Here is a 14,880-nt window from a genome sequence, read left to right as displayed (position 1 = left end):
GATAATGTCGATTTTCGATAGTCGATAACATATTAACGATGCGAACTGGTTCCACTCACTTTTCAAGCGCGCGCAATTAAATCCAATTTAAAAAGCAAACATTAATTTCCCTCATTACAGCATGCGCATGCTCGCTACTTATATTTACACTTACATGTTAGGAAAAGCATTTGCATTTACAAAGGAGACTTCAAAGTCAAACGTATCCTGCTGCCTGCTGCCTCAATACGCGGTGCGGTTGTGGTCCTTCATAAATAAGAATTAAACCACATTGTGAAAACATACAACTTTGCACGGAAAGAACAAAAAAATTTAACTATAAAAATTTCGAAATAAAGGAATAAATAAATAAACTAAAGTTAACAGTAACAATATTGCAATTTTTTAATAACAAAAGAAAAATAAGAATTTCGAGAGACAGTGAGGAAATATAAAACTAAAGTTTTAACACATTTTTTATACAAGGGTAAGTTATTACGCAATTTGTAAAGAAAACTTTTTCATATGGCCGACTGTCAAGCATGTTTTCGGCTTTTCTTTGGATATATATTTTAATCAGGTGCCATGGCATGGCATTTGGCACGTAGTCCTTGAGGTAACGCAGGACATTTTGCTGCGTAATATGTGAAAGGGCGGTATATACAAACATCTATGTATACCAACTTCGAAAAAGAGAGAGAGAGAGAGGGGGAAAGTTGACAATTTTGGATTTGATTTTGGTAAACAAACCCATCATCTTGATATCAATTAAAGTACCTTGTAAATACACGACACTAAACAAAAATCATTTGATATCAGCACCTGGAGATTCCCCCCAACGACCCACTTCCAATCTCTCATCCAAAAACAAAATATAAAAACACGATTTTATTTATTGTCGTATTTACTTTTGAAAAAAGCGAATCGATTAAATAAATTAATCAATAGAAAACAAGATTGTTAGGTTCCCATGCGGATTGGGATCACCCTTAGACCCTGTGAGTGTGTTTGTGACTGGTTAGACAAAGAGTCTAAAAATAGTTAGCAGAAGTGATTATCATAAAATTTAATGCTAAGTGTTCCACATACTGGGAGCACTCGTTTTTCCAATCAATCATCAGAATCGAATCGAAATTAGAATAATAAAAAATTTAAAAGTACAATTGACTAGAATTTGATCATTTAAGTTGAGGCGAAACAAATGTTTTCAATTGACAAAATAAATTAATGTCAAAGCCAAAAATTGAACAAGAAATAAATAAACTACGCGCTTGATCTCATTCAGAGAGCCAGTGGCGACTCCTTAATTGTTTTAAATTATGTCTTTCGATAAACAACAAACCACATCGAGAGAATGTTTTTGTCGTAATAATTTGCATGTCTTTATGGCACTTTCACTTTATCCACTCCTTGGTATACAGCAGATGTTTCTCCATATCAGTTATAAGTTCTCTGCTAATTCCTGATTATATATAATCTGAGCAAATATGACCTCACACAAGAAAAGATTCATTTTATCACTTTGAAATGCGTAAATATCAGATACAGATATAATCCATATATGTACATGTATGCTGTAAAACAAAGACCAATTTCCGTCAACAGACAAAGGAAAGATACAATTTTTTGTATTGTTTTTCTAGCCATATACATACATACAGACAGTCTATCGATTAAGTTCACCTTCAACTATAAAGGTGAATACCCTGAAACTTCCTTGCATTATCCCAGCAAAGGTACTCGAATTTCGAGCACCTAATGCTACACATGGATCCACCTTTGATTAAAAGCCTCCTTACAAGTATTTAGAATACTCTAACTGCTTCTTAACATCTTCTAATTCAAAGAAAGTGTATTTTCAAGTCGAGGCGTCACTGTTTCTAAATGAATAAACCACCTTCATAGTGCCGACTACTTTTATTGACTAACAGCGGTTCTAATTGGTTACCCGCGAACGTACTTTCAAGCTTAGTGAGTTATTGAAAGTACGTTCAAAGTAATGGTAATTCTAAATAGTTAACCTGGAGTGTATATTTACATAAGTGAAGCAAGTTTTGTGGTTTTTTTATGGGTTAAACTTATTCTGAACCGACTTTTGTTAGCCAAAATCGGTTCCAATTGGGTGCTCTCTCCAGTGTATATCACGTATTTTTGTCTCTTTCACGCATTTATTCCTACTTTTAACTTTTAAGGGCAATTCTAAATTGGATTGTATCTGATTGTTTTAATCTTAATTAGGTATAAACTGAATACATGAGGCTTACCAGCTGATTAAGCCTTTTTTAAGTTAGACAACTTTCTTAGTTAAAGATAGATAAAAAAACTATGTACATATATCGATTAAGAAACTTTTAAATTTTTACAACTGTTCATGCACAATTATGGTCAACTGTACAATGTATCTCCGCATTCCGGTTGCTGCAACGGGCAACGGCTTCAGTTCCAGCTTCAGATATACATATACAAGTTGGATGGACAAAGGAGTAGGGGTTAGAGGGTGGGATGAAGGGGGTCTTGAGGGATGAGGAGTGACGGAGAGAATGAAAAATGGAAATTGGGAACCTTGCAGTGCGCCGGCTCTCCAGTTTGCTATTCTCCCTGCCTGTTCTCTGTGTGTATATTCTCGATTCTTGGTTCAGGTCATGAAACGTGTGCGTGATTATCATGCAATGTACACGTGCTCACTCTCAGTGTGTTTGGAGAGAAAGAGAGAGAGAGAGACAGACAAAGTGACAGAGAGAGAGAGAGAGAGAGACTTGTGTAAGTTTTTGTTGCTTGTTTGTTTGTTTTGGTTTTTCGACGAACGTCGAAACGCATTTCAATTACAAATTCATCAATGGAAACTTATAGATAGTTGCATAGATCTTTCATATCGTTTAGTACGTGACTAATAGGACATCCCTCTTTAACCTGACCCACCCACTCTTTGGCAATTTTCCCTGCCACACGCAGCATCCAATAAAGAAAAACGAAAATATTGTTTGGCCTTCGTTTCGCTGCCTGGCAACGTCTTTTTGAATTTCTCTTGACCAAATTGAACTTTGTTTTGACCAGATAAATCTGTCACACGCGTTGGTCTAATGAAAGTGTTTTCCTCTTGAGCAGGGCAGACTTTTTCTTTTTGTTTGTGAGTTTTATACTTTTAATTTGTTTATGATTTTTATATGGCCTCCATTCCCGCCTCACCATCTGCTGCCTCCCACAACCGTCTCTAGAACCCATGTTCCACTCGACTACTGAAGTTGATTCGTAAACAAAAAACCAAAACAACAATGAGTAGACGAATCATTCCTACACTGACAGAAAATTCCAAAACCAAAAATAGCCATAAATTGTGGGTCTTAAAATATTTTAATTTAATTGCATTTCTAGTTGTAAATTTCATTTCATTTGGCCATGCAAATGGATATGTATGAATGTATATAGTACATATGCATATATAATCTGAATTATATTTGTGTAGCCGTTACTCAATGTTCACGCTTAGTGCACGCATCCAGTGCGTGTGTGTGTGTGAATAAACAGTGGATATAACAGTCAATCTCAAAAGTCTATGTCCATATGCATATTTGTATCCAATGAATGTTACTAAACTATTATGTAGTTATATTTTTTTTTTGAAAAATCTTATTGAAAATATTTAGATATGTTCTAATCTTCTAAAAAATTCAATTTTGAAACAATTTTGATAAGAAATTTTGAACTTAGGTGTAGAAAATAAAGCCATTCTTCAAAAGTTTTGTACTTTTACGACAAAATATTGTTCTTGTTTTGAGTTTATAAATAGGATTCATATGTTTCAGCATTATTAAACCATTTAAAACAGAAATTTTTCATTATTAGTCATGCAAATTCTCTTTAAAACTTACCATAAGAAACTTTGTACGATAATTTTTGATATACATCTTCTAGATTCCTGAGTTGTGATAATAAACAATTGAAAAATCATTTTAAAATCTATATGCCTAATATTTAGAATATCTGAAAATTTTTCGAAAAAATGAGTAAATTAGTCTTAATAATAGTAAATAACCATTTATTTTGATAATGGGGTCAAACTTTTTTCTAAAGTGTTATTTTACATGTGCATATACTTCATGCGCCCACTGTAAATGTATCTGTGAGATTTGTTGTAGTTGTTGCCGTTCGCCGGCTTCAATTTTTTTTTTTTTGTTTTTTTGCTTTTTAGGCGACGCATCGCTGGGGAAACATTTCAGTTGTTCTTTGGAAGTGAAGTGCGCTGGTCAGAAAACCAAAAAGAGACAGAGCACAATTAAAGAAAAATCTGTGAAAGAAAAAAAAAACAAATTTTAAAACAAAAGACACAAAAGCAAAGTGTGTAAACGCAAAATCCTTGCTAAAAATAAGCCAAAAATAAGGCCAAATGATATCATTGTCATAAACAAATACAACATTTTTGTAATACAAATTCAAATTCAACAAAACAAACTACAGAAAAATTTAAGCAAAATGCCAGTTGAAATTTTTAATCAACAACAACAACCGCACAATTTGCTCAGTTCAATAAGGTAAATCATTAATTAATTGATTTTTATTGAGTTTTCCAATTGCTGGCCATAAAAACATAAATTAATTTTTTAGTTACTTAGAAGGGCTTCCCCTGGGAATAAAACAAAAAAAAAAGGAATAATTAACATGAAATGTGCAAGTGATTTGAATTTTCGTGCCAGACATTATTGACATGGCATAGATAGAGATTATTTATATCTAGTTCGAGTTCTTATCAGCTTAATTGAAATGCTAGACATCTTTTTTTTATCTATACGATATCGACAGAACCGTAAATTATATGGCCATTTCCGACAATAAGTAATTAAAGGCCAAGGGCCAATACGAGTCTGGTTAAAGTGAAAGGATCCATGGAATCAATATCAATAAATAATGAGTCATTAATATTTATAGATAATACTTTCAATTTCCAAGTGACAGAATACCATTTAATTTAGAAGAGTGAATAAAAAGCAAATTACTATAGATATCTAAATTAATTCCATTAACTTTGTGTAATTTTTTAAAAATCAATATGCTTCTAATGTGAGTGTCCTAAAGTTTTTAAGGGGACTTATTGTTAGTAATTTTTTAAAGTTTTTAATTAAGAATTGGGCATAGTTTCCAATTTAAGGCAATTTCCAAAATGTTTTGTGATTAGTACTTAAAATTGGAGTATTTTTGAAGGGATCCGTTGATATAGATTTTATCATTTTAAAACGTTATTTTTAAACAAATCAAAAGAATATATCAATTTTGATTATATTCCAAAAATTGTAAAATATTTTTTATATTTTAGAGTCAGTTTATAGAAAAATATAATCATTTGAGTTTAATTCAATTTAGATCAGATTCTTTTAAAGAATTCCCCAGTACATATTCAAATAATAAAAAAAGAACCTACAAGATATTTTTAATAATAAAGTGGTCAAATTAAATAAAACAACACACACTTTTTAATTTACATTCTACTTTTGTTATAAAAAAAAAAAAAAGGCTAAGAATTTGACGGATATCTTTCTAAGGAAGTAAATTTTTAAGCTTTTGTAATGTTTATGTTTCTTTTTTTGTTTTTTTGTTTTTTTTTTTCTTAAAAACGTGGTTTGAATTAATTATTCCTAGTTTAATGAGGTAACTTCCCGTATATTTCTAATTACAACTTAAATCAATTCAGAGGCTAAGTGAGATACGTTTCCATAAAAAAGCTGATTTAAAATTAAAACATTTCCTTGGTAGATTAGTCAGTAAACAAACTTTTAACAAAAGGGCTTCTAATAAAGAACTCCTTAAAATGCAAGTTAACAGAATAAACGAAAAAAAAAAAAATGTTTTAATAATTTTTAGGTATTTTTGATCGTTAAAAAGTTAAAATTACTCTCACTTTAAACATTTACAGAGTGATTTAGTAAGAAGACTTGGCGGGATATAACTTTATTACAATCTAGTAAATGAAATATTAAAATTTGAAATTGCAAATGGGCATATATTTAGAAAATAGAGGGAGAGAGAGAATTAAGTAGAGTAGAACCTATCATAGATTGAGAAATTTAACAAAGTTGACCTTTCATTTAAGTAGTTGGTGTCACTATAATCAACACTTAACTCGAGCAACTCCTCCAATACTCACGACTAGAAATCATAAATAAATATTTACAACGAAATGAAAAACAACAAAAAATGTTGTTGGCATTGAAGTAAAAGATTAACGTTTACATAGGAATGAGAACGAGGGGCATTGAACAAAACAACAACAACTACTAAAATAATAACAAATAGAACAAGAATACGATAAGTATAGAGGCAATAGAGGCACAAAAACAAGATATAGATACAGAGAATGTTTGTTGGAATGGGATATGATGATGACCTTCATTTACCTTTTCGATGGGTCGTTTAATGACCATTTTAAGAAGTCATTGTTATAATAATAACAATGTGTCCCTTTGTCCCTTTCCAGCGGAACACAAACAACAACAGATACCTCGTTTTCCTTGCCGTCAGCTGCTAGTTTGCCGCCGACAGATCCACATCATCCACATCACAGCAGCAACATGAACAAATTGTGCCGTCAAGTGTCAATTGAGTCACCCGGACCGGGTGCCAAGAACTGCGTCTTTAACTTTTTTGTACCTATCGAGGATACACCGCCATTGGGTGCTCGCATCAGGATTGTGTGTGCCGGCGCATGCTATAGTCGTCGTGGACGTTCCAATTCGATAACAAGCATGTCATCGGTATCTTCGGAATTGAGCGATTATTGTCCATCGGTGACATCCATAACATCGATATCATCGCCAGCCCATCAGGGAATACGTGAGGGCTCCTTTTTCCCAGGGTTCGAAGTGGCTGGAGTTATTGAGTCCTTGGGATCGGAAATAACAGAGGCCAACAATTGTGGCCTGAGCATTGGACAAAGGGTTATTGTATATCCCTTTGATGAGACACCAGCTGGTTATGCTGAACTTATGGTGGTGCCCGATTTAAAGCACATTGTACCCATACCCGACAGTCTGGCCATGGAAGTGGCGGCCATGCTGCCAACTGGAGCACTTTTGGCCATGAATGCCGTCTTCAAAGCTCAGGCGGTTGTCACACAGATCCTGCAGCAGCGGGCCAGCTCAGAGCCGAAGAGAAAATGCAAAATCCTAATTGTTGGCACCGGAGGACTTGCCCTTTGGGCTGTGCGTATTGCTTCCTATCATTTTGCTTCCAATGGAGCTGATAATGTGGACATCACAGTGGCCAGCTTGAGGGACGAGGGTTTCCGTCTGGCCACAGAGATCAAAAAGTAAGTATAAATCATGAAGTGTGATTGAGACTCTCGACTAACCAGTAATTTGTTTTCCCTCTTCAGCGTCAGTGTGGTTCAGTGGAATGAATGTCTATATGAACCACAGCTCATTGAACGCACTAAGGATGTGTGCGGTGGTGCCGTGGATGTGGTCATTGATTTTGGCACCACCTCAAGAAGTCTACATCGCTCCATGCATTGCCTATCCAAGGGCGGTGTGGTTCTCATCAGCGATGAGGTGGCCGAGAAATTGCTACCGAAATTCTCACGTCTATCGAATGAATATCAACAGGAAATCATACCCATTTCGAATGGCACAGCCGAACAGTTGGCCGATCTGGTCGAACTGGTGGCCAATAAAAAGATCGAACCACCACCACATTCGGTATTCCCCTGCGAACAGGCCGCCGAGGTTATACAGAAATTGTGCAATTCCGAAATACCTGGACGGGCCATTCTACGTTTCCATGATATCGAGTAGAGGGCCGACGGAGGAAGTAGAGTTGAGTGTGGAGTCCATCATCATATATGAACTCATTCACTATGGTTATATCTCTGTTAGTTTTACACAAACCCAAAAAACAAAACAAAAAATGGACACAAACTCTCTCTCCGCGCATTAGTTTGTATGCCCCAGTAATTAATCCCAAATCCAGTCAGTCTACTCATTTGTTAGGCACTTTTAATTAGTATTATGTATATATATATAGATTGTGATTGATTTTTTATTTGTAAGCAAACCTTATATTTTGGCAAATTAACAAAAAAAAAAAAAAAAAAAAGATTACATGCAAAAATTATTTTATGATTTGTTTTCTTTATTTCATTTTTTATAAATTATTTATAATAATTTCTGATCAGCCGAAACAGAAAATGAAAGTACAGAATAAATGTTATGCATATATATCTATAACTTATATTTATATATATTAAAAAAAACCAAGATGGAAAATAATTTGTTACGCATGCGATGCAAAAATGTTTCGATTGAATTCGCTTTGATGTTTGTACTCATTATGTGTGCCCCTCTCTCTACATTATATTCTACTATTCATGAATAATAAAAGAAACCAGAAAATTGCATTAAATGTATGAGAAGGATTGGTCATGATTTTTGAAACGATTTTACTCATTATTTTATTTTGAAGTCTTTTTTATTTTAGTAGGTTCATAACGTATTTTTTCGTAAATTATGTTGACCGTTACTTGCTGTCGATTAAAACCGCTAGATAGCATCGATAAGTTATCGACAAAATAGTAGCTAGGAATCAGCTGAAATTTTTTTTGAAGTGTTGAACAACCTTAGAATTTTTAGTGCTGCATAACGTTTGACTTTGAATTCGCGCCAAAAGATATAAACAGCGCGGCAAGCTGATGAATTGACCTATTTTCTTTAGAATATTTGCTGACAAAATAAAAAATAATTTTTGACGACAGCGACTCCGCGACACCAATTACTACTATGGTTAATAAAGAGAATGTGTTTGACCAGCAGGTGAAGTGGATTGGTAGCGGTAGCAACGAGCCAAAGCAAACTGTTAAAAATTTGGAGCACAAAAACGTGTATTTTTACGAGAAGTGCATCTACGGTCCCTTAACTTTGACTGTGGGAGATTATATATTGGTGTCCAATGCAGATGCTGCCGAACCGGATACAGTGGATGGATGCGACATAGCCAGAATACAATACCTCTATGAACTGCGGGAATTAACCGATCGTCAGTCTTGTCGAGCTATAGTTCAGTGGTATTCTCGGCCTCAGGCTATACCCCACAAGGAATTTGATGCGGATGACATAGCCATTGATTTCGCTGCAGAAGTAATTGAAGAGCATCGTCCCTACGACAACGACGTGGCATTGGGAGCCATCTATCGCAAGTGTATAGTCCTGGAGGGATCATCACAACAAAGTGCAGAGGAGATTATTAAGAAATATCTTAAGCATAGGGCTGCGCCCAATTGTCCAATGTTTGTGACTCGTTATAAATTTATTAAGGAGAAGAAATACTATCGTCTTGTCCCATTGGAAATCCAATTGGATGAAGGAGCTAAGAGCCAAGACGCTGGTGGGCCGCGTCGTCCACGGCGTGCTTCAGTGGCCGCTGCAGCAGCCATTTCCTTGGAATTTGTGGATTGCGAAAATAAAGTGTCGCCCATTAAAATTGTGGGTGGACGCAGTGTGGTGCGATTGTCGGAGAAGAAATCCAAGATAGGTGCTACATCTGAGATTAACGCCAATTATTTGATGGCATCGCCTTTGACTGAGAAGAATTCTAAAGTAGAGACTACACCAAAATCTCGAGCATCTGCTGCACGGCGTAACCTAAACCTAAGTTTAAATTCTACCAATGACTCGGACTGTGTCAATTATTCCATAGTACAGCAAACTCCCGATCCAAAAACGCCAAACAATGACATGAAAATAAAATTGCGAATCTCAGAAAGACGAAGATCAGTGCGTTTGGCTTCCCAAGATGGACTAGATGTACAAGATCCTTTGGCTCTCGAGGAGGAAGTTCAGCAACCGGTGCAACGCAAACGATTGGGTATTTCCCAAGGTGATATCTATCACACGCCCACCAAAAAATCCAAAGAGGCTGTCAATCCTGCTCCCGCCGCCGATCTGACGCCATCAACTCGCCGCAAGAGTATTTTAAAATCAGCCACCAGCCGTTTGGGTAAGTGATTTTCTATAAATTAACAGACAGAGAAATATTCATTGGTTTCTTTTTGATTTCCTTCCAGCTGAGGGCACACCAAGACGCAGTATACAGTTATCGAATATTGTGGAGCAGCGTGTCTTTCAAGATGATGAGATTATATCGACACCCAAACGGGCACGCTCGAAAAAAGCAACTACCGCAGAGGAAGACAAGGAATACACACCAAAGAAGACGCCAACACGATCAAGACGACTAAGCACAGCATCTGCTTCGGCTCCTGCAACACCAACACCAATGACACCATCACAGAAATTAAAAAAAATACGCGCTGGTGAGATTAGTCCCACCATGGAGCAGCGAAAAACCGATGAGGCCAATCCAGATAAGGGCCGAAAATCCCAATTGCAATTGGCTCGAGAGCAACTTCATGTCTCCGTAGTGCCGCAAAGTTTACCTTGCCGTGAAAAGGAATTCGATAACATTTACAATTTCCTTGAGGGCAAAATTCAAGATCAATGCGGGGGATGTATGTACGTTTCTGGTGTGCCAGGCACTGGTAAAACGGCCACAGTATCCGGAGTGATACGCACACTTCAAGGAATGACAAGGCAACGCAAATTGCCCGAGTTTGAGTTCCTGGAAATCAATGGAATGCGACTAACTGAACCACGTCAGGCCTATGTGCAGATCTATAAACAATTGACAGGCAAAACGGTATCCTGGGAGCAAGCCCATACTTTGCTAGAGAAACGTTTCACTACACCGGCACCGAGGCGTATCACCACGGTTTTATTAGTCGATGAACTTGACATCTTGTGCAATCGGCGGCAAGATGTGGTCTACAACTTGCTTGATTGGCCAACTAAATCCGCTGCCCGTCTTGTTGTGATCACTATAGCCAACACAATGGATCTACCAGAACGCCTGCTAATGGGCAAGGTGACTTCACGTTTGGGTCTTACACGACTCACCTTTCAACCGTATACGCACAAGCAATTGCAGGAGATTGTCTCTGCCCGCCTTGGTCTGGCCGGATCGGAGGCTTTTAAAGGTGAGGCGGTCCAATTAGTAGCCCGCAAAGTGGCCGCCGTATCGGGTGATGCACGCCGTGCTCTGGACATTTGTCGGCGTGCCACGGAAATTGCCAAGGATTGTGTCACAATGTTACATGTCCAACAGGCTCTAGCCGAGATGATAGCCAGTGCTAAGGTGCAGGCCATCAAGAATTGTTCACGACTCGAGCAGATCTTCCTCCAAGCAGTGGCCGCTGAGGTTACGCGCACTGGCGTTGAGGAGACCACATTTATGGGTGTCTATCAGCAGTTAGAAACAATTGCCGCCATAATGGGCGTGTCCACACTCCCACCACCTGGACGTGCTTTGCGTTTGTGCTCCAAACTGGGTGCCGAACGTTTACTTATTAGCGAGCCATCGCGTCATGATCTCTATCAGAAGATTCTGTTGAATGTTAGCACCGATGATATACACTACGCCCTAAGGGTTGAGCAACCAATGACGACGACTGTCTGCTAAACTGACCACCACTCAACAAATCCTCGAGATTTTTAGTTCTTAAGCTCCTGTTATTTATTACGCTCAGATAAAAGAAAACAAAAGAGGCAATCCAGGAACCCCCTCATCCGCTTAGATTATGTAAAATGTTTGGTTCTTTGGTTTAATTTGTTGAAATAAGCATACATATACATATATATTTGTTTTAACCGTAATTTTTAAACAATTTCAAGTACAAACTCGTAATTAAAAATACCATGTAAAAGACAAGCACCATGTAGCAATCATAGAGCACCTTGGGTGAAAACACCGAGTAGATGAAAAGATGGTAACGAAAGCCTACCATCAGGCATAGATAGAATGCCACGGGTAGGATAATCAACGTGGCATACAATGGAACCACCAAGCTATCCGTTGCAGTAGAATAAGCCGGTTGCATTTGCATGATGCCAACACCGCGCAAATCCGATGTGCGCAGTGTGTGTATAATGAGGTAGAGAAAGGAATGTATTTCAGCGCAATACGTATGAATGGTCACAAAGAGACCCACAATTACAGGATTATAGCTACTCTGACCAATGTAACCTGGTGTCAGATCGATTGTGGACAAACTATTTGAATTCCCTTGATAGAAATAAAACATGCGGGCCACAAAAATAGTCATCATAATCTTATAGACATGCACCAGACGTACAGAGAATTTCTGCGAGCTGCTGCTAGTGGCAAAGGCATCGCAGAGTTTATATGTCTCATTGAGGGTAATGAGTAGCGTGGGCAACAAAACAATATTACGGACATTGTACAGGAGAGCGGAGACCATAAGGGAACACACCAAATTCGTTTGCATCAGCTGTTGAAGGACAAAACTTTTAGTCCAATGAGATGGCGGATTTGTTTGTGGTATAGCCTCGCGATAACCCAAAACCAAAACTAAAGCAAAGCATATCCAAAAAGCCAACACAGTAGGCACCACCAAGCGGGAACTGCCAAAGTAAAGCCGAGAAAAGAAATTGTTAAATATATAAACTTATTAGAAATCAAATGTTAACTTACGCCACAAATTCCGAGAAATCGAAGAACTGCACCTGCCCAGTGAGTCCACGGAATGCATAGATTATAGCAAAGCCCACTGCAGTGACTATACTCTGAGGCAATTGACTGAATTTCCTTAATCTTGCCCAGAGAACAAACAATGAGAATATCATCAAGGTGCTCTTAATGGCATGAAGCCTGTAGGCATAACGCATAAGGATTAGCAGGAGTAACACTACAAAGATTCGGCGATGTTGCCACAAGCAAGCTGAGGCGATCTTCGATAAATGCCGACCATCCAATTCCACATTTGCCTTGGTAATGCGTCGACGCAGAGTCCTCAGCGCGGTAAGTAAGATAAGAGTATTGCCTAAATAATACCATGTCCTGTACTCATATTCAATAAACGAAGATGAGCCCAGGGTGAAAGTGCGTATAGCATAGCATAAAAACAAAATCTTAGGCAGGGGTAGAGACAACTTTAGGCGACGTGGTGAATACAGACGTGGAAAGCTTGAGGGTGGCAAACTAATCTTCACCAAGGCTCTGACTATGTCCAGTCCCAGGTAAAAGGCTATAGAAAGGGGAACGATTAAGAGTACACTGTGCAGCATGGAGCTAGTCATAATGATGTCCATTAAATGACCAATCACAAGAAAAATCAAGCTGGCTCCAATAGAAATAAGTAGCTGAAGAGCACGCACATTGTTCAGTTGCAATTGGTCGGTGAGATCCAAGAATAAAACGCTAAGCAACAAATGAATAGAAGCCTGCAAAAGAGAAGGAGAATCGATGGAAAGCGTTGTAAGGGGTTTTCTTTACTTTTCTTACCGTTGTAGTTAAACCCAAACCGAGGGCAATGAAACCATAATCAAATTTGATTAACGACTCGGAGAGTAAAACGGAAATTTTTTCGGCCACTCTCATGTAATTCAATTTTGCTGTCTCATAATTGACCAAGCTAGAAGATTCAGTTTCCTCCAAAATGACTTGCTTATGCTTTTGAGTGGCCTCCTGATACCAGCCATAGTAATCAGCGTTATGCACTTGATCATGGCCTAGCCTTACCCGTGCACGATTCATCAAGTGATGTGCATTATAAAAATAGGCATACAATTGCTGCTCCTTGCTTAGAGATTGCAACATCTCTGGAATGAGACAACCAATGGACATTGTGGGTATCTCAACAGATAGTAGAATGGATAAAGTAGGTGTCAAATCAATTTGATTATAAGGACGCAGCTTGGAGCTGGATCTACAAAAAGAAAAGCATAACACTCTCACGCAAGGGTGTTTCTCAAATTAGTCTCACTTGGTTTGGCTGCAGTTCTTCGAGTACAGGTAAAGGGGCACTGCAGTCTCTTGCGGAGTATTGCCGCCATGGCCGCCACCATCGGCCATACCGTGATCTCCCGTTAGCATCAGCAGATAATTGGTCAAATTCTGCAAATACATTTATCATTGGTATCCAACATCCTCCCATTGCATTCTCCAGTCACCTTATATTCTACAATACGTTTGACCACATCATCCATTTCATTTAGTTTGGGGATAATCTTTGGGCTGGCATGGCTTTCCACATGTCCTATATGATCCAGGCCAAGATAATGCAAAACCATCAGAGTCCAATCAGTTCGTTTCAGTTCCAAATTTAAAGATTCTGTGACTCGTTTATCGCCATCATAGAAATCATTGACATAGAATGAGTCATTGTTGGCACGGTGCCTGGTAAACTCGCTCGGAAAAAGTTGTATCCAGGTGTGATCACCGGCAAAAGTGGCGAAACGATTCTGCTTCTTTAGACGATGTAACAACGAATCATCCAGTTGCTCGGTGTGACCCACATTCAAGGCAATGTCTATGAAATTGGACAAGGTGCCGGTAGTGATGCTCTTGAGACGAGGCATGGTCACTGTGGGTATGTCCACATGCAGACTCAGTTTCTCGCATGCCCGTTCATAGGCAACCGGCATTGTTGTGGCATTGGGAAAATCCTCTCTCAAGGCATCAATAACCAACAATATGAAGGAGTCATAACTAGGAGGTGGCGGCTCCAATCTACATAGATAAAAACAAAACCCTTATCAATAAGTTTGATAAGCTCCAAGCATAGAACTTACTTGAGGCCGTGGAGCACTTTGGGCCGATCACTTGGAATAGAGTTCTCCTTTTCAGCTGAAAATGAATACGAAGCAGGATAGAAACCAACGAGAAAGATTATAGATCCGCATAGGAAGAATGTCAGCATAAAGAACGTGTAGGCCAGGCGACTTTTGTGCTCATCCATGGTTTTGCCTGGTACATTTGCAAACAGGAATTTGAAACAAGATTACAAGTAGAATTTGACGTCAAAATCACAGTTCGGTTAGTTATCGGTTCGCTTAGGAAATTCTA

The 14,880-nt window shown here is 38.1% G+C and overlaps 3 protein-coding genes across 4 annotated transcripts; 2 read left to right on the top strand and 1 right to left on the bottom strand.

Annotated features, from left to right (window-relative positions):
* Window positions 1–219: 219 nt before the first annotated feature.
* Window positions 220–8,371, top strand: Drat (Death resistor Adh domain containing target). Of its 2 annotated transcripts, none has more exons than XM_068291414.1 (3): window positions 220–466; window positions 6,446–7,276; window positions 7,343–8,371. In XM_068291414.1, exons 2-3 carry the CDS (start codon window positions 6,540–6,542, stop codon window positions 7,758–7,760), a joined length of 1,155 nt encoding a protein of 384 aa, XP_068147515.1. In that variant the 5' UTR covers window positions 220–466; window positions 6,446–6,539; the 3' UTR covers window positions 7,761–8,371. The 2 variants fall into 2 exon arrangements, with proteins under 2 accessions (XP_068147515.1, XP_068147514.1); XM_068291413.1 differs by lacking the exon at window positions 220–466 and adding an exon at window positions 4,200–4,508.
* Window positions 8,372–8,617: 246 nt separating this feature from the next.
* Window positions 8,618–11,724, top strand: Orc1 (origin recognition complex subunit 1). The gene is made up of 2 exons (XM_068291410.1): window positions 8,618–9,957; window positions 10,025–11,724. The coding sequence occupies exons 1-2, from the start codon at window positions 8,742–8,744 to the stop codon at window positions 11,473–11,475; spliced, it is 2,667 nt and encodes an 888-aa protein (XP_068147511.1). The 5' UTR covers window positions 8,618–8,741; the 3' UTR covers window positions 11,476–11,724.
* PIG-G (phosphatidylinositol glycan anchor biosynthesis class G) lies at window positions 11,587–14,877 on the bottom strand. The gene is made up of 6 exons (XM_068291409.1): window positions 14,607–14,877; window positions 13,986–14,544; window positions 13,799–13,929; window positions 13,318–13,741; window positions 12,508–13,256; window positions 11,587–12,437 (listed from the first exon to the last, which is right to left on the bottom strand). The coding sequence occupies exons 1-6, from the start codon at window positions 14,771–14,773 to the stop codon at window positions 11,660–11,662; spliced, it is 2,808 nt and encodes a 935-aa protein (XP_068147510.1). The 5' UTR covers window positions 14,774–14,877; the 3' UTR covers window positions 11,587–11,659.
* Between the last annotated feature and the right edge of the window lie 3 nt (window positions 14,878–14,880).

The sequence above is a fragment of the Drosophila tropicalis genome, unplaced genomic scaffold (assembly GCF_018151085.1).
Source record: "Drosophila tropicalis isolate 14030-0801.00 unplaced genomic scaffold, ASM1815108v1 contig_593, whole genome shotgun sequence".
In the NCBI taxonomy this organism is placed as follows: domain Eukaryota; kingdom Metazoa; phylum Arthropoda; class Insecta; order Diptera; family Drosophilidae; genus Drosophila; species Drosophila tropicalis.
The sequence above is the reverse complement of the archived record's forward strand: the minus strand, read 5'-3'. Positions and strand labels throughout refer to the sequence as shown.